A 21,200-nucleotide genomic window follows, 5' to 3' on the forward strand; every position below is an offset into this window, starting at 1 on the left:
GATGATGATGATGGTTATGATAGTGATGATGGTGATGGTGATAATGGTGATGGTGATGTTAAGGATGATCATAATGATGATCTCCAACACAACATCAATGCCAAGAAATTTATTACAATTTTATTTTGACAGAAACATCTTATAGTGAGCAGAAAAGGTTTTCTCAGGGTTAAATAAGGTAATTTATCAATATTGTTCATTGTAGTTTCGTTTCCTCTCTTGTTTTGAAAACTGTGTGTGTGTTCCTTCCCAGGATTGTGCTAATGGCTGTGAGGAAACTCCTACTAGTGATTACCTCATCTTTGCTGGTCTAGCTAGCGGTCAGATCTCACTGATAGAATGTCAATCTCACTCTATGAAGTACCCACTGAAAGCTCATGGAGGAGGTGTCCTAGCACTAGAATGTTCCCACGGAGTCTATGGACCAGAGGTGGATAACTATATTGCCAGTGCAGACAGGCTTATTTCTTGTGGTTCAGACAAGGTGAGATGAATGATGATTTGCCCACCAAGCACTAGATTTTTCTTAAATATGATTCTACACGTAAATATATAATGTAGAAGACTATCTAATACCAATTTAGAGTGAAGGATTTATATGCTGATTGTGGTTGTGCAATTTTGATGTAATCTTTATTAAATAGTGCAAAATAAATTAATTTTAATTGAAATTAAATGTGAGGCACAGTTGTTTCTGTATTCTCAAAAGATCCTCTGCTTTGTATGACTGCAATGACTCATGGCTGAACATCAGGTGACTGATCAGGTGACAGAGAGAAATAATAGCAGTGTATGCCTCAAATGTTCAAATTATTAATGCATCATTTTATAATCAATATCATAATTTTTTTTTAAGTCTTAAATGTTAATGTTTATAAACTTGCTGATCATTCAACAATAGAACTCTAGTGGTATCTTGACTCACACAAGATAACACCACAAAAACTGTATAGTAATCTTGGTTAATTATCTATTTCTACAGACCTATACATATAAGACAAGACTCCAGTTTTAACCAAATATGAAAGAACATGATGTAAAATAAGTTTGCAGCACAACACAGTCTGTGAGGGAGAAAATTCAACTAAGTTGTCTTATCATTGAGGGTTGGGGGGGGGCAGTGAATCAGGTTGACAGAATGACATTTAGTATGTTGGATATGTTAATGTCAACACTGTAGATGTAAAACATCTTTTACTGCAATATCAACCCACCTCTCACAAGCTTCTAATCCGTCTATTATTCATCCTTTTCTATGATCATTTTATTCTTTCATCTATTGATCTTTATTTTTCAGCTTGTCAAGATCTGGGAGATAGGAATAGGTAACACTCTTCAAGCTATCAAGCTCTCTTGTCTTAAAGTGGTATGTTTTATTTACACAGTCTGTTTTATTTAACCTTGTGTACTTCTAGCACTTGATTGCATTTCCTATTGTTCTTCTTGCATTCCACATGTTCCTGCAATGCATAACCTGTGCTAATGTTAACAAATTTCCCAATATCACTCTTTCTTATAATCCAATTCTGTATTATAAACCATACATCACACATGCAAACTCTTTTCTCATTAGTGTTGATAAAGACTAACACCTTGAGCAAGTATCATGAGATAAAATAATCACAACATATCAATATTTCATTTAATGATTTATTTGTCAGCAACTTTTCATCTGAAATGATTTTGGCTTTATAATAACCTTTTCAGATGTACTATGTAATCATGCTACACCAGTTTGCTGAAAGTCATATTTTTTTCTTTTGTGAAACTTTCAATTTTTTGCTTTGTTGGTGTCATACTGCTTGTACTTTAAAATACTTCATTTCACTTGAATAACCAAGGTTTCATGCATGAAATTTTCATTGATGAAATTGTTGCTTATTATATTAAATTTCCTTGACACTTTTTGGGGCTGTCCATTCAGGAATGTTTGACATGGTAATTTATATTGATTGAAATGGTAGGCCTACTGTCACTGGTAATTATATCATACATTTGAGATTGATCTTTTGATCTCAAATATGGAAAATGAATGTCATAATTATAGAAGTGTCTTACTCACTGTTTCAATATTTAGAATAACAAATACACCTGTCATAGATATCTTTATTCATAAAATAGGTTTATTCACAAAAGAGGTATATTCACTACTCCTTGATTCAAAATCATAAATATGGCAAATTATTAATACCATTATTCAATAAAAGGAATATACAGTACTACTGCATGCACGATTGTTCCTGATACTTTGGAGAATACTTTGGACCTATATATGTATTCTTGGTTATGTTGTCTCTGAATTTCCAGTCTAGATCAATGGGATCAATTGCATGTCTTGTATGATGGGACTCACTTATTAAATCTCTATCACTGCCCTATATAACTTCATGCATTTCTCTCTACATTCCCTTGAGTTTATATTTATCAATACATTATCATCTTTCTTGCACCTCAACACGTCTCTATCTCTATCCTTACATCTCTCCTTTCATTTCTCCCCTTCTACCTCGCATTTGTCTCTTTATGTGATCTTTCATATTCTGTTCGTCATCTTTTACGCTAATCTATTTTATTTTTTCATCGCTTTAACATTATTTTCCATATTTTCTGTTCTTTTCCTTGAATCCTACGCACGTTTCTTCTCATTTCTAGATAGCATGCACCACTTGTCCTTCCCATTTATCAATGCTAGGCAATATATTGTGCACTGTCTTACCAACATAGTGAGTAGCGTAGAGATAAACTTTAATTTTGTACTTACCACACTCATTGCAATCTGGAATTAATAAATATTTACTAACACATCATTTAAAGGAATCTTGAGAACACTTAATGATAAGGATGTAGTTTTGTTGTATTTGTAGGTGAATAAAGTGCCAGTGAATATGCTCAATTATTATACAACATTCATATAAAAAAAATTGTGAAATGACATTAATCCCATTTTAATCGGTTAGTAGCATTGTAGACCTAATTTCCTATTTATATTTCTATTAATCATTTCATTGATACAGAGCATTTGTGTGTAAATCATGCCTAAATCACCAGTATTATAGAGACCTTATATTTGCATTATTTTTCTTTTTTTTTTCATTGAAATACCGTTCTTTGAAAATTATTTAAAGAATGTTATCATGAGATAATGAACATTAAAAGAATTTCCAATAGGAATTACAATAATACATAATTTCCATACCATAATCTGGAAACATTTTTTATTTTGTTTTCACAATTTCAAAGTACTTCTCAAATTTTTAATTTATATGCTTGCAGAGTAGGATGGTTTGCATGATTGAATGCTATTTTTACTCATGCTTTGTTTATGTTTTAATTCAATGCAGTGTGGTGAATATGTATGAATTATCATGTGACAACGATGGTGAAAGCTTTTCATCACTGAACCTACCAACATCACAGCTACCCCAGTACATCTCTGCAAATAAGATTCCTGGGATCAAACCGCTTAAACATCTTAAAGATCATGATCACACTAAACAGGTAAAGGACTAGGATAAGAAATCAGTTGAAGGAGGAGAATAAGAATGCTAACGATTAAGAATTAAACAATGTCTGGATATTGCCTTAAACAATAGACCTAATAGGGGATATTGCAATATCAGATGCTGACATAACAAATGATGTTATTGTAATGGTGTTTGTGATGATGATGGTGGTGGGTATGTTGATGTTGATGATGATGATGATGGTGATGATGATGGTGATGATGATGATGGTGATGATGATGATGATGATGATGATGGTGATGATGATGATGAAGATGATGATGGTGGTGGTGGTGGTGGGTATGTTGATGTTGATGATGATGGTGATGGGGATGTTGATGATGATATTGATGATGATGATGATGATGATTGTGATGATGGAAATGAGATTTGCAATTTGCAAATGAATAAAGTGATAATTTATTATTTTAGTTAATACATACTGTACAATCAATTGTAATAATTTATATTATACTGTACATGTGTACAAGTTATTTTTATTTTTCTTGACAGATTACTGCATTGTGCAGTTGTCCATCTTTAGGTTTGTTTGCTACAACCAGCGATGATGGGGCTCTCAAGGTAAATTCATAAAAGACCGAGTATGCGTGTGTCTGTGTATAATTGATGGATTTTTTTCACCAGGGGGGTGTTCCACAAAGTGTTAAGTATGACTAAGAGTCGCACATAAAATTTCAATTATGTGTGTTATGAAAATCATGATCTTATCGGTCAGATTATAAGAAGAGAACGCGCACTACCGCATATTGATCAATAAGATTGCGCATTGCATATCATGTATGCGTCGGCAATTTAGTGTGTCTCTAAGTCTTACTTAAATCTTTGTGAAACATCACCCAGTATAAAATACACAAATACAAGTAAATTTCTAACAGGGTCCTTTCCTTACTAACTAGAGAGAGAGAGAGGGAGAGGTGGGGGGATGAGAAAGGGAAAAGATAGATACATGATAGAAATATCGAGATAGTAAAGCAAGAGTTGAGATGAGATAGGGAGAACAGTGGCTGCAAAGGAAAGGTAATATGGGATGAAACAAGGAAAAAAATTGGTATTTTATAGGAGGTTGAAAAACAATAGAGGAGAAACTTGAACCTGATGAACAACTGTATTTTAAATGTTGATATTATATGTATGCAGAAATTAACTACCCAATTACTGATTTAAGTGATGCAGTGTTCAGAATTCTTTTTTTTTTCATTCCTAAATTGTGGTGTTACCTTTCCATGACAGATTTGGGATGTAACCAATACCTTGGTGCGTGAATTGTGGTTTGATGATACACTGCGCAGTGTTTGCTTTGCTAATGCTAGGGGAGATCTTTTGGTAGGGTTTCAAAATCACATAAGGTAAGTCTGACATAGCATCTTAATGCAGTCCATTACATTCATGATTCCTCAATACAATTTTTAATAGCAAGAAACTTGATTGATTTTGCATAAATTTTATGTCTATATCCAGTTTTGCGAAATAAAATATCACCCTGTTTTGAATACATCCAGTTATTGTAGAACTTTTTAGCCTGGTTATAAATCAGACAGTTTATTTGCTGTCCTTGAATTAATTCTACTTCAAATTTTTCATGCATGCAGCATGGCATCAAAAAATTAAAATAATAGATGAAAGATTCTTTCTGTGACAGAAAATAATGTCTTGTCCAGTAGAACAGTAACATTTTCATTCAATAAATCCTTGAGCCCTGAACCTTGAAGGAGTAATCCCTTAAGCAGCTCTTCCAAGCTAAACTGGGATGGGATGTGCTGTGACAGAAGGTGGAGGTGCAGACAATAAATAAGAACAATAATTGCAATGATTAGTCTCATTCATGAGATGTTCAGTCTATAAGTTGAAATTTGATTAAAACTTATAAAGAATTATAAAGTAAGTGTCATCCTTTCAAAATATGAAAATTTTGTCTTACAAGGATTGAAATTCCTATTAATAGAGACTAATTAGTATAATGTGAGATGTTATTAGAAGTGTGTTTCAGACTGTTAATCAAGAAAATAATTATAATAGTAATTATTACAGGGGAGGCAAATGATGAACTGGCAGGAATGTATTCTTAGAAAATAGTGCATAACAGCTGCTCTGCTAAAGCCAGGGTTATTATACTGTATTAATGTAGAGTGCTTATAGATTTACATGTATAAGTACATTTATATGTGAAGACTATAATAAGCAAATATAATCATTAGTAAACTTGATAAGAATCTCTTACCACTATAAACCAATCATTTAAATCAAAGTTTTCCAAGGAATAGTCTAAATAACCCCGGATATGGACATTTGATGATATGTAAATAACCAACCAGTCGGTGATAATGCAAATACCATCAACGAGATAAGCTACAGAATTCATCCTACAAATTGTGTTTGATCTGTCATGAAGAATTCCCCTGAAAGACCCTGTCCTGTGTAGATCCTTGTAGAATTCAAAGTAAACGTGTATATAATTACATTAATGAGGATTGTAAACTTCCATAAATGGGTCCATAGTTTAGGCAGCTATCTCATTCAAAGCTTCATAGACTGTTTTAGCCACTAGGTTCTAAGAAGAACAGTTGCACAGTTCATTCATTCTCGGGACTGATTGTTGGACATTTTGCTCATTCTTGACTGATCGCTAAAGTTTTATTTTATTGTGTGATCATAGAGAAAAGAAGTAAAGGTGATTAAGAACAAAGGAGGAATCTCTCAAGACAAGAATGAATTTATCCAGATTCAGATATGTGGAGGGGTAGTAAGAATAACAGCAAATTTTAGTAATATATTTTTTTTAGGTGGGGGTGGGGCTTGATTTTTTATTCAGGGTATATGTGTAGAGAGACATAAACAGTATCGTATCAATGAATGCTAACAATATGAATCTCGTTATCATCCAGTGTTAGAGGACTTGGACTTGTCGAGTCCATCAACACTGACTAGTGGCCTATGGGGGCAGATGGTTGTTATAAAGAAGAAGGCAACCAACAATGCCCCATGTGCCACTTCAGCTGGGCTCCGTTACACAAAGGTTTGTACTGAATTGCAAATATGAAAGAACTGCACTGATTGGTTCCTGGTCAGTATTTTAAATCAAATGCGCATGTAAGGTTGATATTGATTGGTCAGTTCATTTAGCGATTGATCGCTAATCTTTGTGTTATGGAGCCCAGATGTGTAAATAAAAATGCAAATGTAAAATAGAAAGCTATATTGAACAAGCAAAGTCAGTGAAGCCATCATTGAAATGGGACACAATGTTGGAACTTGGCATTGCTTTCCATTTCTATTTCTGGTGTTAGTATCGCTTTGCTTTTTAAGCAGCTTATTCATCCCTTATAAACTCTATTTTGTTTTCTTTTTTTTCAGTCATGTAAGTATATCTTCATACCTTCCTTTATCTTTCATGGAGCTGCTGGTTGAGAGAGAGTTTGAAGATGAAAGAGTAGAAGAACCTTTCCAGTTTAATCCTGATCTTCCTCTATGGTGAGAGTTACAATCATTATATGTTACCATAAGCAAACCATTCACAAACATCTCAAAATTTGATGAAAATATACTAAGCTGTAAGAATTTGACTGCTCTGTCATGAATCACTCAATTTAAAACACAAAAAGGAATAATTAGGAATGGTAAGTAATTGAGTTTGATTGTGAGCCTGCAAATACATGTAAATCATATTAAAAGTGATTAGTGAGACATATTTTGAGAAATCATTCACTGATTCTTAACTATTAATCTTTAGGAAAGGGACATGGTAAAATCACACTCACCATGTACTCAAAGCAGAATGCACTGTTAAGAATCAAAGTGGTCCCTCTCATGATGATACAACATCAGACGATCCTCACCTCAGTCTAAGTTTTCAAAGGATGATTTTAGCTGTAAAAAGTTCACTTGAATTGTATTATAAATTAGCTATTGTAAGATCCAAATCTCTCATGTCCAAATTTTAAACAAAGCTTTCTACCATCTCAGAATGCAACATCTACTGTCAACATTCCTTTCATTTTATTTTGATCAGGTTCAACTTGAAAACTATTCCAACTTTTCCCACTGACCTTTTGATGAGGCAACATGTTAGGAAGAAGCTACCTCAGCTGAGAAAACAAATCTTAGGGGAGGCTGCATCCCAGATAGAGGAGAAGAGGAAGGCTAAGGAGGATTCCCAAAGTAGTATTGAGATACTAGTAGATGCAGAAAGTATTTTCAAAGTTATAGAAGAGAGTGCCATCCAGCTGGCAGAGAAAAGGGGTGGGTATTTGAAAACAAACATGTCATAAAAACTTTATCTTATAAATGAACATGAATCCTAGTTCAGAATTCTTTCCAGTTCATGGAAGCAGTATTGAAAAAAGGTCTGTAACAAAATTTGCAAAATATGTCAGTTTTCTAGTAGTGTGAGTTTTTGTAGTTACCGGTATTCCCTATCTTTGTGATTTATGATGATAATGTTAACACTCAACAATGTGTACATTTACATTTGTAAATTAATTTTGCAGATTTATTTTTTTTATGTTTCTTAATCATCTCCTTTCATTGTATATATCAAGTGTCAGTAGAAAGGAAAAAGACGGAGCCTACCGAACCAAAGAAAATCAAGTCAAGACAGATTGATGGATCATTAAGTTGCCATGGCAACGGTGACCAGGCTCCTCCCATATCAATATCAGGTTAGTTTTTGTATGATGAAAGATACCATGGAAATGATGAAAGATGGTGGATGAGATAAAAAAAAGATAAAAAACAAAGTAATAGCAATGTGTGTTTATCATTTTTGTGCATCTACTTCATTATATATCAAACAAACCTGACAGACAATAAAAAATTTCAATATGTACTGAAAAAGAATTTAACTAAAATAAGTAGGGGTATGAAGGAAAGAAACCTTTCTTCTAATCAATAGTAGATCAATATCATGGTGGGGTTTAATACAATGCAAGGTTTTATATATCAGATGTAGGGATCATATATGACCTTCACTTATTTTCATTCAAGTTTATTCAAGAAAATAAAACTACCCATAGACATAATTTGAAAGCAGTTACAATCGAGAGAAAATCTTGTGCTAGAAAAGAATCACAGAAAAATAGAAAGTGTATTTATTTGTTAACGCTTCTTGCTTGAGGATTTGAATACTTATGATGAGAATGCAAAATTATTATATTTGAAAATTTTCTCATTTCATTTCATAGTTATCACTCTTGATGTTTCCTCTATTGAACATGTGCAGATGAATCCAGCAAGATTGGTAAATCTTTGAAGCAGGCCAAGACGGATGTCCCACAACAGACAATCAAAGATGACAAAATAAAGGCAAAAGAATCGAAGGTGGATCATGATGTTGCCATGGAGATAAGTGAAGAAAAGGACATGGAGGAAGGAGAAAAGACTGAAGAGATATCATCAAAGGAAGAACCAACAGATGAAATGGTTGATGAGATGATGGAAGGGTTGGTGGAAGAACCTAAGATCAAGCTACCCATTGCTCCTGATGGTATGTATTAGTTAGAATATTTCACTGCCTATTGTTATAAGCTACCAAAATCCTTACATCTGGGTAAGGTTAGCGATTAATCATAAGCTTTATTTTCATGATGGATTGTACAGTACATTGTAGTGTATACAATCAGTCGTAGGAAAATCGATCATTGCTAAGCTTTGTGTTACTGGCCCCTGATTGGCTCACCGCAAATTAGTGAAAATTACTGACAATATGCTTCATGAAATACACCTATGATTTTTTTGTTTTGATAAAGTTCTTTTACATTTCGAGGTAGAAGCTTTGAATCATCTGTATAAAGTCCTGTAAATGTTACTATCATTGTAATTATTATTAGTGTCATTATCTTAACAATAGTAACAGTTTGTATTGGTACATGTATAGTGCCTTTTCCACAAGGTACATTTTCACAAGATGTAATTGTTGTGATTGTGTACAAATGCATTGGATTGGTTTGTCCTGATGACTTTTTCTGTGAAATACAGTATCATATTATGATATTCATAAAATGTATAAAAATATGATTCTTTCTCCAATTTTACATAAATATTTCTATTTGTTCATATCATTAATGTTCTTATTTCCTGTAAAGGTTACATACCAAACTCTGTTATTAGGCAGATAGTGCAGCCTCCTCCACCCCCTCCCCCTCTATCCCCATCAAAGGAATGGAAGATCAAAGATGTAAGTAGCAATTCTTCATCTATTCCATAACTTGTACTTTTTTGTTATTCAGTTACTTATTTCACCTGTTTGATGTCTCAAAATAACTTATAATCTTTCCTTTTAGATCACTGATGCTACACTCTTTTTTTGGTATTTTACTCATTCATTTTATTTGAATTTTTTAAAGAAATTTCCTTTTAAAATCCATTTGAAATCACTGAAAGTATACTGTTTTTGTCTCACCTGCATAGCAGAGTGAGACTATAGGCGCCGCTTTTCCGACGGTGGCGGCGTCAACATCAAATCTTAACCTAAGGTTAAGTTTTTGAAATGACATCATAACTTAGAAAGTATATGGACCTAGTTCATGAAACTTGGCCATAAGGTTAATCAAGTATTACTGAACATCCTATTAGAGTTTCATGTCACATGACCAAGGTCAAAGGTCATTTAGGGTCAATGAACTTAGACCATGTTGGGGAATCAACATCAAAATCTGAACCTGAGGTTAAGTTTTTGAAATGTCATCATAACTTAGAAAATATATGGACCTAGTTCATTAAACTTGGACATAAGGTTTATCAAGTATCACCAAACATCCTGCATGAGTTTCACGTCACATGACCAAGGTCAAAGGTCATTTAGGGTCAATGAACTTTGGCCGATTTGGGGGTATCTGTTGAATTACAATCAAAACTTTAAAAGTTTTTGGATCTGATTCATGAAACTTGGACATAATAGTAATCAAGTATCACTGAACATCCTGTGCGCATTTTAGGTCACATGACCAAGGTCAAAGGTCAATGAACTTTGGCCATAATAGGGTATCTGTTGAATTACCATCATAACTTTGCAAGTTTATTGATCTGACTTTTGAAACTTGGACAGGTATCACTGAATATCCTGTAATCAGGTATCACTGAATATTCTGCAAGTTTCAGGTCACATGATCAAGGTCAAAGGTCATGTGAGGTCAATGAACTTTGGCCACATTGGGGGTGTTTGTTGAATTATCATCCTATCTCTGTAAAGTGTATTGGTCTAGTTCATAAAACGTGGAAATAAGAGTAACCAAGTATCACTGAACATCTTGTGCGAGTTATAGTAGTTTTCTAAGTCAGCACTGCTGCTATGTTGAATCGCGTGATGCAGGTGAGACGGCCAGAGGCATTCCACTTGTTTAAATTATATTTCTTAGTTGAATTATCATATTTTATGGGCCAAATAAATGACATCATGAACAGTGATACAACCACGTGGCCTTAAAGATATCTGCTTGTCAAGTTGCTGTCTGTTTTCAAGCCTAAATTAAGATTTTTATGTGGCAAATTTTTTTTTAGCAATGTTCCTGTTCTTAATATTCATTGATATATCTTTTTATATCTTATTTTTAACCAGTATACAAATACATATCCGATGGCATTGCGAAGGATTGCACGCATGCAGTACCTTTGGGCTTTTCAACTGTTTCAAAGTTAACAAGTGTGTGTGTGTGTTCATTCTAATGCCATAGTAAACTAATTTGTATTAGACATTTTATAAGATTTTTTTGTTAACACGTACATATGTTGGTATCAATAATGCATAAAGCATTTTATTTATTTGATGCAAGAGTGATGTAAGTAAAAATGCCATGGTCAAGGGCCATGCCGGTAATTGAACCCTGGACTTCATGCAGACTTTGTGTAATCGGGCGCCCTAGACCACTTGGCCATGGCACCTCACCTATCACTAAGATAGTGTGGTCAATCCTTGTTATAAACAATCCTCATCTCAAAACTATGATTGGTTAATGGAACTTTTCATTGTGACCAGTCAAATTTTCTTTTAAGGTAAAATAGATTACTGGTTACAGGATCAAGTTCAGTCATTTGATTAAGATTGTATATCACCATTTTATGATTTGTATAATTGTTGTAATGTTATTCCTTTTGTGTTGATAATGTAGGTCCCTGAAGGCCGTGTACACTTTGTTGAAGGTGATCAGTCTGATGTAGAATATGTAAGTTTTCTGGGGGGTTTTAAAAATCTATTACATTGCAGTTACAAGAAACTTAGAAAACTCTGTTTGCAGTCTTTAATTTAAGACTGTGAACATAGAAAAATGATATGAGGCGATATATTAGTTTATATAGACTACTGTTTCAGCTAATAGGCAACTCCATAAAATATTCAACTTTTTTCTAAGTCCAACTTCTAATTTTCCTCCATTCCTAATTCACCTCATCAGCTGCTCATAAGGCAACTCCATAAAATATTCAACTTTTTTCTAAGTCCAACTTCTAATTTTCCTCCATTCTTAATTCACCTCATCAACTGCTGCTCAAGCCATTAAAATTTAAGAACAATGAAACCTCAATATGAACTAGGTAAACAGAGATATATCATTCAGGAAGGCCCCACATATGGGGGGGGGGGCTCAGGCATAAATATTCTGACGACTTGCCATTATATACAACCATCTTTTGAAGATTCAGCATACAAATGCATGCATGCTGTGCCTACTAATAAATACAAATCATGTAGTAATAACTTCTCAGCTGGTCATTCATGAAAAAATTGCATATTTGTTGGGATTATTTGATGTTGCAGGAGGACCATGAACCTTTTACATGGGCTTCTTCAGAGGAGAGCAGTAGACATGAGGTTACCCCGGTGACTTCTCCTAGCCCTCCTACTGAGCAAGCCCTCTATCAACCATTCAAACCAAGAATACGTACGGATGCTGAGACAGAAGAAGCCACAGGGGCTAGCAAAGATAAAAGGAGGCTGAGCCTAAGTAAGTCTTGGGTTTCCGGAAACAAAATACTTGATCGCTAGAGGGTATTCATTTGTCTCGCAATCTACTATGGTCAACAAGGAAATTCATGATCACTCTCGCAAAAAGTGTTCACTGGCTTTCTAGGAAATTCGTGATCACTCTCGCAAATAGTGTTCACTAGCTTACAAGTTCACGAGCTTTCGATTGCCGCTGCAACTCTTTATCAAGTGACACAGATTGTCCGATATCGTACTGTATTTATACTAACCTCCAAGACCGTACGCACAAACGCGAGAACAATAGGTGGGCACTGATCCGTTGTGTGATTGGTCAGGAGTTATGCAAATAAGCCGGGGGTATATGCAAATACGCCGTGGGTCGGCAATATGCAAATGAGACCAAAATTGGCGGGCTCGCTAGTTTCCCGTGGGCGGGGGTTGACTGGCTGAGCGGTCCCTCGATCGGGGCCGGGAACGATCGGGTCGGCGTGCACTGCCAGGTAAGGGGGTATTGTGCTGTCGGATGGTTCGCATCCAGAAATCGGGGATGTCGATCCCGCTGTCTCTGTTGAAATTGTTAGGACAAAGACGTATACTAATAGCCTCCTTAATCCTGCGTGTATACCAATGTCTTTCTTTGGCAATTCAATGTACACCCTCCCCAATCTGGGTGGTGTTGCTTCTCCCAAGCATGTTCTGCCACCGCGGATGTGTCGGTTCGCTGTAACCGAACATCGCGCTTGTGTTCAGAAATGCGTTCAACTATCGGTCGGGCTGTCTCTCCGATGTAAGACCCGTCACATCCCTGGCAAGGAATGTTGTATACTACGCCATCACGTCTGTGATCAGGGATAGGGTCTTTGGGGCGTACAAGCTGTTTGCGTAAGGTGGTGTCCGAGCGGAAAACCGTTCGGATACCGTGACCTTCTAATCGGCGTTTAAGTTGTTGTGAAAGGCCATCTATGTATGGCAAGACTGTACAAGTCTTGAAAACCTTCTGATCCCTTGGTGGTTGTTTTTTCTTGAAAGTATTCTTGATAAAACAGCGTGGGTAGCCGTTACTGTATAAGGCGCCACGTATGTGGGCTCTTTCTTTCGGGAGTTCAGGCGGGTGAGTTATAATACGTGCTGCTCTGTCGAACAGACATTTAATAAGACCCTTCTTGACCGATTTGTCGTGATGAGAATCGTATGGTATGTATTGGTCTGTATGAGTGGGCTTGCAGTAGACAGAGGTGGAAAGTTTCCCGCCCTCGTGTCTTTGGACTAGCGTGTCAAGGAATGCTAATTTCCCTCCTTGTTCAGTCTCCAGAGTGAACTGGATGGACGGTTGCTGGCTGTTCATGTATGCGAGTAGGCTGTCTGCTTCGGAATTATTTACAATTATGAAAGTGTCATCGACGTATCTCTTCCACACCCGCGGGCGGCATGTGGAAGGACACTTGGGCAAAGCGTTCTGTTCAAATCCTTCCATATATAGGTTAGCCACAACCGCTGAGACTGGGCTACCCATTGCTGCTCCTTCTGTTTGCTCATAGAAAGAGCCTCTGTACAGAAAATATGTGGATCTGAGGACGAACTCGAGGAGTTCGACTATTTGTTCAGGCATAAGTGTGGTACGTTCTGATAATGTGGGGTCGAAATGCATACGTTGCAGGGCCGTACTGCATGCGCCCTCTATCGGTATTAGTGAAGAGGGAGACTACATCAAAAGAGATCATGGATTCTTGTTCATTAATTGTCTGCTCCGATGTGAATTCAGCGAATTCACTGGAGTTGGTAACCGTGTGTTCTGAGCAGTTAGTGAGAGGGGACAGGATGTCCGCCAGGTACTTTGATAGGTTATAGGCAAAAGAACCTATGCATGAAACTATTGGTCTGAGAGGTATCCCGGGTTTGTGTATTTTGGGCAACCCGTATATTCTAGGTGGCTGTTTCTGTGTGGGCTTTATCTTTTTGTATGTAGCCTCATCTAGAACTTTGTCTTTCTTTAGTGCCAGTAACCTACTGGTCAGTTTGCGACACATTTGATCTGTGGGGTCTTTCTTTAGCATTTTATACGGACCAGAGCTCAGAAGCTCGGTCATTTTGTCTTCGTAGGAGGTACTATCTAGAATGATTGTGGCACTACCCTTATCCGCAGGAAGGATTGTGATGCTATCATCATTCTTGAGTGTCTTAAGAGCATCACGCATCTCTCTTGTATTCGGTTTTGGAAGACGTGCTCTCTGTAGAATAGAATCTACATCTTTACGTGCGGCATCGGCCGAAACTGGGTCAATAAACTTGACCGCGGTTTCGACCTTAGCTACTATCTCGGTAATGGGCAATTTTTGGGGTGACACGGCAAAGGCGAGGCCTTTCTTAAGCAATTGCTCCTCGGTGGAGGTGATCTGTCTCGAGGATAGGTTAACAACCCATTTATCCTCATTCGCTAATGAGGCGGTGACCTTCTTCGATTTGGGTTGTATCAACTTTTCAAATTTAGCCTGTTGCCTTTTCTTGTATTTAGCGAAAACATTTGCGTAGATATTTTCATTAACCTTCAGAATGTCTGTACTATGTTGGGCTTGCATAGTTTCTTTGATATCGGCTTTCAAAGTTTCGTATTCCGTCTTTGCCGAATCAATCGTGCATCTAGTAAGAAAGATGAAAGATGCGTTCTTTCAGAAAACGGAGGGCGGCCGTTTCTGCTATCTTTCTTGCTCCTTTGGTGTTCATAGGAGGTTTGACCCGCAGGTCTTTGGGAACCACTGACGCTTTAATGCAACGCACAAGAAAGGTCGAGTGGTTGGAAAATCGAGCAATCTTTTTACTACATCGTTCGTATCTTCGAGTCAACTTTAGGGCGGGGCGCCTATATTTCCTAGAAAGCCAGTGAACACTTTTTGCGAGAGTGATCACGAATTTCCTTGTTGACCATAGTAGATTGCGAGACAAATGAATACCCTCTAGCGATTATTTCAATCCGCAATAATGAACCTAGTTAGTAAAATACTTGATGATTGAAAGCATTTTGAAGCCTGCTGTAGTAAAATGTAGTAAAGTTGTAGTGAATGTGATAAATGAGGATCAAACGCATTGATTTTTATGCCAATCAGAAGAATTCTTTGATGATGTAGTACGGGGTTCTCTTATAATTTTACATTTCCAGTGCTCTTAATACAGAGACAGCCCAGCAGACATGTTTTTAGATTGAGAACTTACTGGCCAACTCCCAGTTTTTAATGAGTTAAAACCTTGTTGCATTCTTGGAAACATTCCATGCAAATTATTTAAGGCATATCAATATTCATATAAATGCAAATCAATAGAACAAAGTATAACTGAATATTCAAATATACAAACAAAAGGTATTCAAACTATATGCAAATTATCTTAAAAGCTTGAGTGCATCAACTTAACATTACAATCAGAAGGAGAGAGGTGGAAGGAGAGGGAGAGTGAGAGAGAGAGGGGAGTGAAGAAAGCTGTATGAAGGATGGTGGAGTGAATAAATACAAAAGAACCTTGTGTGAGGAGTGTACAGCAGATGGTGTATAGGAGTGTACTGTACATAAAGAATAGAAAGTTAGGATGAAAAGGGTGAATATAAATGAGGGGTGTTCTATTAGAAAAAGGGGATGATTCATGAATAAGAGTGGAAAGAAATAAAAGTACAAAATCAATCCCTACAATGATAATTATTTGATTTTAACAAAGTTGAATTCAAATGCATGTTTGTGCTACTGGTTTGTGTCCTGCATCCTGTAGGAATATCAAATTCTGATAGAGTTTTGACGACCCTGTGAACAATTCTGTCATTCCCTCTGTCATGATTTGCATCACAAGTGAAACTGTGGTCTAAGTCTTAGAGTAACAATAGTTATCTCATCAGATCATGATCTTGGCAGTGGTATTGATTGTAGACAAAAAGCCAGTTGTGGCATTTGTATTGGATTGTAGGACTGTAGAAATAAGGCATAACATACATGTATATAGAGAATTATTTATTAATAATTATCTTCAGTTGGATCAAGTTATACATTTTTGGTGTGTTCTCATCTTGCTGACACCCCTCATTGATAGTTAGATTTTTCTAAAACTGCCAGAGAACAGTGGAATGCGACTTGGGGCCCCATAACACAAAGGATAGCGATTAATCATACGCTTGATTTCTACGATTGATTGTACGTTGTAGTCAATGCAATCAATCGTATAAAAATGTTCTACGATCATTGCTAAGCTTTGTGTTAGCGGCCCCTGGTGTTATTTCACACAGTGTTTCTATTAAAGTTGCTTCATCATGAAATATTTCTTTCTCATCAGAATTCTCTTCAAACTTCATGTTATGTAATCTGTGAGAAGTGTTTCTTATGAATCTGTAAATGCTTGCTTTTAGTTTATCTGAGCTGCTGCACACCACTTTGATTTGGATTTGTTTTGTAGCAACTGCTAGCTGTGGCAATTGTTGCAATCGCACTGTTTATATAAAGATGTATATGTGTATGTCATTGCACTTGCTTTAAATCTGATTTTAGATTAAAAGAGTTTATTTTTCCCCTAAGGAGAAGGCCTAAACAAGAGACACACCATCTATTGCATATTTTACTTTTTATTATCATTATCATTCTTTAAATATTTTCATTATTTTTTCAGAGGTGGTCGGGAAGCTGGTCTTGAGCCACCCTGGGTTTAGTGAAGATAGAGGAAAAACAGTAAGTTAATATGACTATGATTTAAATTGATTTATTCAGTGTAGAAGCTTCTGAGACATTTGCTCCAGCAACAATTGTTTTGATGGAAAAATCTGCATGTTAAGCCAAGCATAAAACCTAACCTCTAAAACTAAATAAACCCTAATCCTTACTTGTACATTATTCTAAACCAAGAACTCTATTACAGTTATAATTTTAACCCTGTGCCTTCTGAGATATTAAGACAGGAGCAATTGTTGCAGGAACAAATGTCATGTCGCCTTGTAGAAACGTTCATCTAGAATCCAAGTTATAATTCATTTTTAAGTTGCACTTCCTATGTCCACCCTGTCATCTCTGTATCTCTTCTTTTGTAGCTTACAGATAGTCACAAATTGAATAATTGATGATTTAATACTATGATAAAATAAGGCCTTTGATTATCTGCATTAAGGCCATAGGTTGTCTGAAACCTATCTCTTTGGATGTAATATAAATGAATGCAAATATGAATATCACTTTGATAAGCATTGATAAGTTGTGTGTTTGCAATATGATCTAAAAGTAAATGAAATTTGGAAGACCCTTATTGATTTTTGAGGATTGTTATTTCATTGCAAGGTGTCGGCCAAGAAGACCAAGCGGATAGGAAGAGGTATCAACAAGGAAGCAGGATCTCTCAAAAAATATAAAAGGGTAAATGATTCTAAAATAGTTTATATCAACTTATGGAACTTCTTTCATATACTTTATGAAGATTAGTCACAGAACTATTAGCCAAATGAAATTGAAGAAGAATTTGAATTTGTATCATGTTTGATAATGTGGTAGAAATGATGTCGACGATAGATCAGCAAAGAATAAACAAATGAGCTAATTATTTGGAATTGTCAGACATTTTTCATGAATTATGTTGTGAGAAGGATCTGCGGTACCAAAAGATTCATCATTCTTTTCATAGACTATAGGATTTCACAAATTTTCTGTTTACAAGGGTCCCACAGTCATGGAAAATCCTGGAAAAAATTTTGGTCATGGAAAGTTAGCGAAATTTGGAAAATTTGTGAAAAGTCATGGTATTGCATTTACCTCTCGCCTATGCCAGCTTTCCAGTTTGTCGTGTCCCGCAGCTTTCATACTCTGTGATCATACCCTGATATAATTGGTGTTCATGATTTCCATTTTTCGTGACATCCCAAATTCTACATAACTCGCGGGAAGTCATGGAATTCTGTTTTCAAATTTCTGTGGGAACTCTTGTTTATTTTGTTGCAAGAATTAACTCATGGAGATAATAATCAGTGTGATACCAGTTATGTCTTTCAACCAAATATTGTGAGTCTATAGTTTGTTTTCATTTGATTGTAGAATAGGTCTATTAAAGGGGAAATTCACCCTGAAGAAAAGTTTTTGTAAAAATACCAGAAAAAATTATTGAAAATATTGGTGAAGGTTTGAGGAAAATCCATTAAAGATTAAGGTTATTGGAATTTGAAGTTTTGGATTCGTGACATCATAAATGAGCAGCTGCCCCATGTTATTTGATAAAAAATGTATAAATTTCAATATTTTAATGGTTCGTGGTGCATTTTTTTTTTTCTTGTAAGGAACGGGTGTAAAATGATTTGTGTATTGATATACTGAATGTATAGTAAAAGCCATTTTCAATTTCTTGAGAAAAGGACATTTCATTGATTTTTTACCATGCAATTTGTAGGAAAGCTGCTGGCATATGAAGTCAAAAATCAAATAATTGAAATTCTAATAACTTTTTTGCTGATATGGTTTACGGTACACAATGTGGAGTGTTATAGAAACAGTGGATAGAAGAAGAGAAGAAATGGATAGGCGAGAGAGTGAAAATTTGAGAGTAATCTTTCTTGAATGTAGTCCTGAAAAGGACTGTAAACCAGAAAAGATTGATGAGTTGAAAACAGCTTGAGTAGTAGGATGGATGAGGAGATGCTGGCTTGAGTCGGCGAGTAGAGATGATGAGTAGAAGCTACTCATCTTCTATCCACTGTTTCTATATCACTCCACATGGTGTACCATAAACCACATCAGTGATTGTACATGCCACCATACAAACCTTCAAACAACAATAACTTTTTGTTCTTTGATGGATTATTCTCAAATCTTCGGCAATATTTTTCATTATTTTTCTGCTATTTTTACAATAAACTTTTTGTCTGGGTGAACTTCCCCTTTAGTTGCAGTTCTTATCAATTCTTGTGTACATGCATATTATATATTAACAAATGAAAGTAATTATACATAAAACAATATTGATTCATCAATATAATTAAGTAATATAGAAACAATATGGGCATATATATATAAGTGATGAAAATCGGATCGCAGTGAAGTAATTGTGAACATAGCAACATTGATGGCTTTCTTGAATAGTAAATATATATCACCTGTAATATTAATACTAGAGAATAAAATGTGTGTATTATTTTAAAGATTAGAAAAAAATCATAAATGTCTTAACCTGATTTATTTTTGTGGCAGCGTGGTACATTGGCAGGTATCAGTCAAGATGAAGAAGAGTTTGAGGAAGCGGAGGAGGATGAATGTGAGAAAGATCCGGTAGATTTACTCCTTCAGAAGATCAATGATTACTACTGGTATCCTAAGGGACTCAAGATGGACGTATACACCACGGTCAAAACACTCTGTGAGTTATACAGCATAAAAATGATCTTGTGTTTGTGAGTATGCAACAATGCATGTATGTAATCATCGTACAATGAGATAGGTAGAATTAGTTATTAGGATCATAAGTGGTTCAGGGGGTGTTTGTATGGGTGCAATGGAACCCTCCTGTGAACCCCTAGCTTTGTTGCTCACTCATAGGATACGTTCATATCTTGCCATGCCATGTAAACAAAGAAAGTAGAATTTGCCTTGGTAAACATGGTCAAACTTCTTTAAGGCTAATTCCATTCCATTCATCAACACTTCATCTAACAAGTCCAATAACAGTTTGGTCCAATGATCACTTTGTCTAATCACCATTTCATCTCATAACCAGTTGGTCTAATATCCATTTTATTTTCATTCATTTTGCCCAATCAACACTTAGTCCAAATAGACCAAATGGTATATGGACTAAATGGCTATTGGACCAACTGGTTATTGGATGAAATGGTGGGTGGACCTGTAGATTATGCCAAAGTGATATCTCTTATCATTGTTTTATAATTGTGTACATATCTCATTGACATTTGACCCCTGTGATTAAACACAAGGTTTCTTAACGTGATAATATCAGACTGGGTTTTTTTCAACGTCTTAACAAAAAGATTAAGATAAAGCACATTTTCTACACATATGGTATGTGGTATGCATGTTTGAGCATGGACCTACTAGGTATGTGGCATATATGCATTTGATACCAAGCCAGTAGATTAAGATGTTAAGAATATAATCATAGGTTCTGTTATGTAGGTGATAAGTCTATCACTATCAGTTTTACCTTTTGATCAAATGTTGTCATAGAAAGATAATAGTTCGGGAGAACTCGTTTGGTTGATAGCACAGCAGTTTTAGTAATGAGGTATAAACTTATAATTTTTTCTGCTTAACTCTGGCATAGTTATCATCATTGTGTAGGGAGAATAATGACCATTTATAAAATATTCCTTTCAGCATCATGGCTTTTCTTCTTACAGCTTTGATATAGGTAACTACAACTGTGATGTTGTTTAGTTTCTCTGATACAATATTTGAAATAAAATTGTCGTCACAGTTCAGTTCAATTGTCCTTGTGTATGTTATGGAGAGAACTCCAGTGGTTATATTCATTTATGATAATGGCAACAATAATAATAAGCAAATTGATATTGCCATCTACCTGGAAGTGATCTATTCTGAATTAATAGCTATTAGCCTGGCTTTAGCTTGAGTTGATCAGTTCCTTCTGCTTTTGTGAGTTTTGTCATATGAATCATCACCTTGTGATTGTTATCATTTTTCTTTGTTTTTTAGTAACCCTGTTGGAAGAATCATCCAGTGACCACTACCAGACTATATGTGATTTACTTCTTGAGCTGAATGGGTAAGCTTAAGTATGCCTCATAAAGT

At 35.6% G+C, this 21,200-nt stretch overlaps 1 protein-coding gene across 1 annotated transcript in view; it reads left to right on the forward strand.

Moving 5' to 3' along the window:
• LOC121428393 overlaps window positions 1–21,200 on the forward strand; it is a 47,351-nt gene that overhangs the window by 15,010 nt on the left and 11,141 nt on the right. The window contains exons 13-29 of the mRNA XM_041624995.1: window positions 254–484; window positions 1,298–1,366; window positions 2,653–2,723; window positions 3,342–3,498; window positions 4,017–4,085; window positions 4,755–4,870; window positions 6,876–6,992; window positions 7,531–7,760; window positions 8,060–8,179; window positions 8,740–9,003; window positions 9,602–9,693; window positions 11,624–11,677; window positions 12,268–12,454; window positions 17,074–17,132; window positions 17,733–17,807; window positions 19,626–19,791; window positions 21,105–21,174. Of these exons, the coding sequence (XP_041480929.1) occupies window positions 254–484; window positions 1,298–1,366; window positions 2,653–2,723; window positions 3,342–3,498; window positions 4,017–4,085; window positions 4,755–4,870; window positions 6,876–6,992; window positions 7,531–7,760; window positions 8,060–8,179; window positions 8,740–9,003; window positions 9,602–9,693; window positions 11,624–11,677; window positions 12,268–12,454; window positions 17,074–17,132; window positions 17,733–17,807; window positions 19,626–19,791; window positions 21,105–21,174 (2,147 nt within the window). The remainder of the gene's footprint in view (window positions 1–253; window positions 485–1,297; window positions 1,367–2,652; window positions 2,724–3,341; window positions 3,499–4,016; window positions 4,086–4,754; window positions 4,871–6,875; window positions 6,993–7,530; window positions 7,761–8,059; window positions 8,180–8,739; window positions 9,004–9,601; window positions 9,694–11,623; window positions 11,678–12,267; window positions 12,455–17,073; window positions 17,133–17,732; window positions 17,808–19,625; window positions 19,792–21,104; window positions 21,175–21,200) is intronic.

This window comes from Lytechinus variegatus, chromosome 1 (assembly GCF_018143015.1).
Source record: "Lytechinus variegatus isolate NC3 chromosome 1, Lvar_3.0, whole genome shotgun sequence".
NCBI lineage: Eukaryota > Metazoa > Echinodermata > Echinoidea > Temnopleuroida > Toxopneustidae > Lytechinus > Lytechinus variegatus.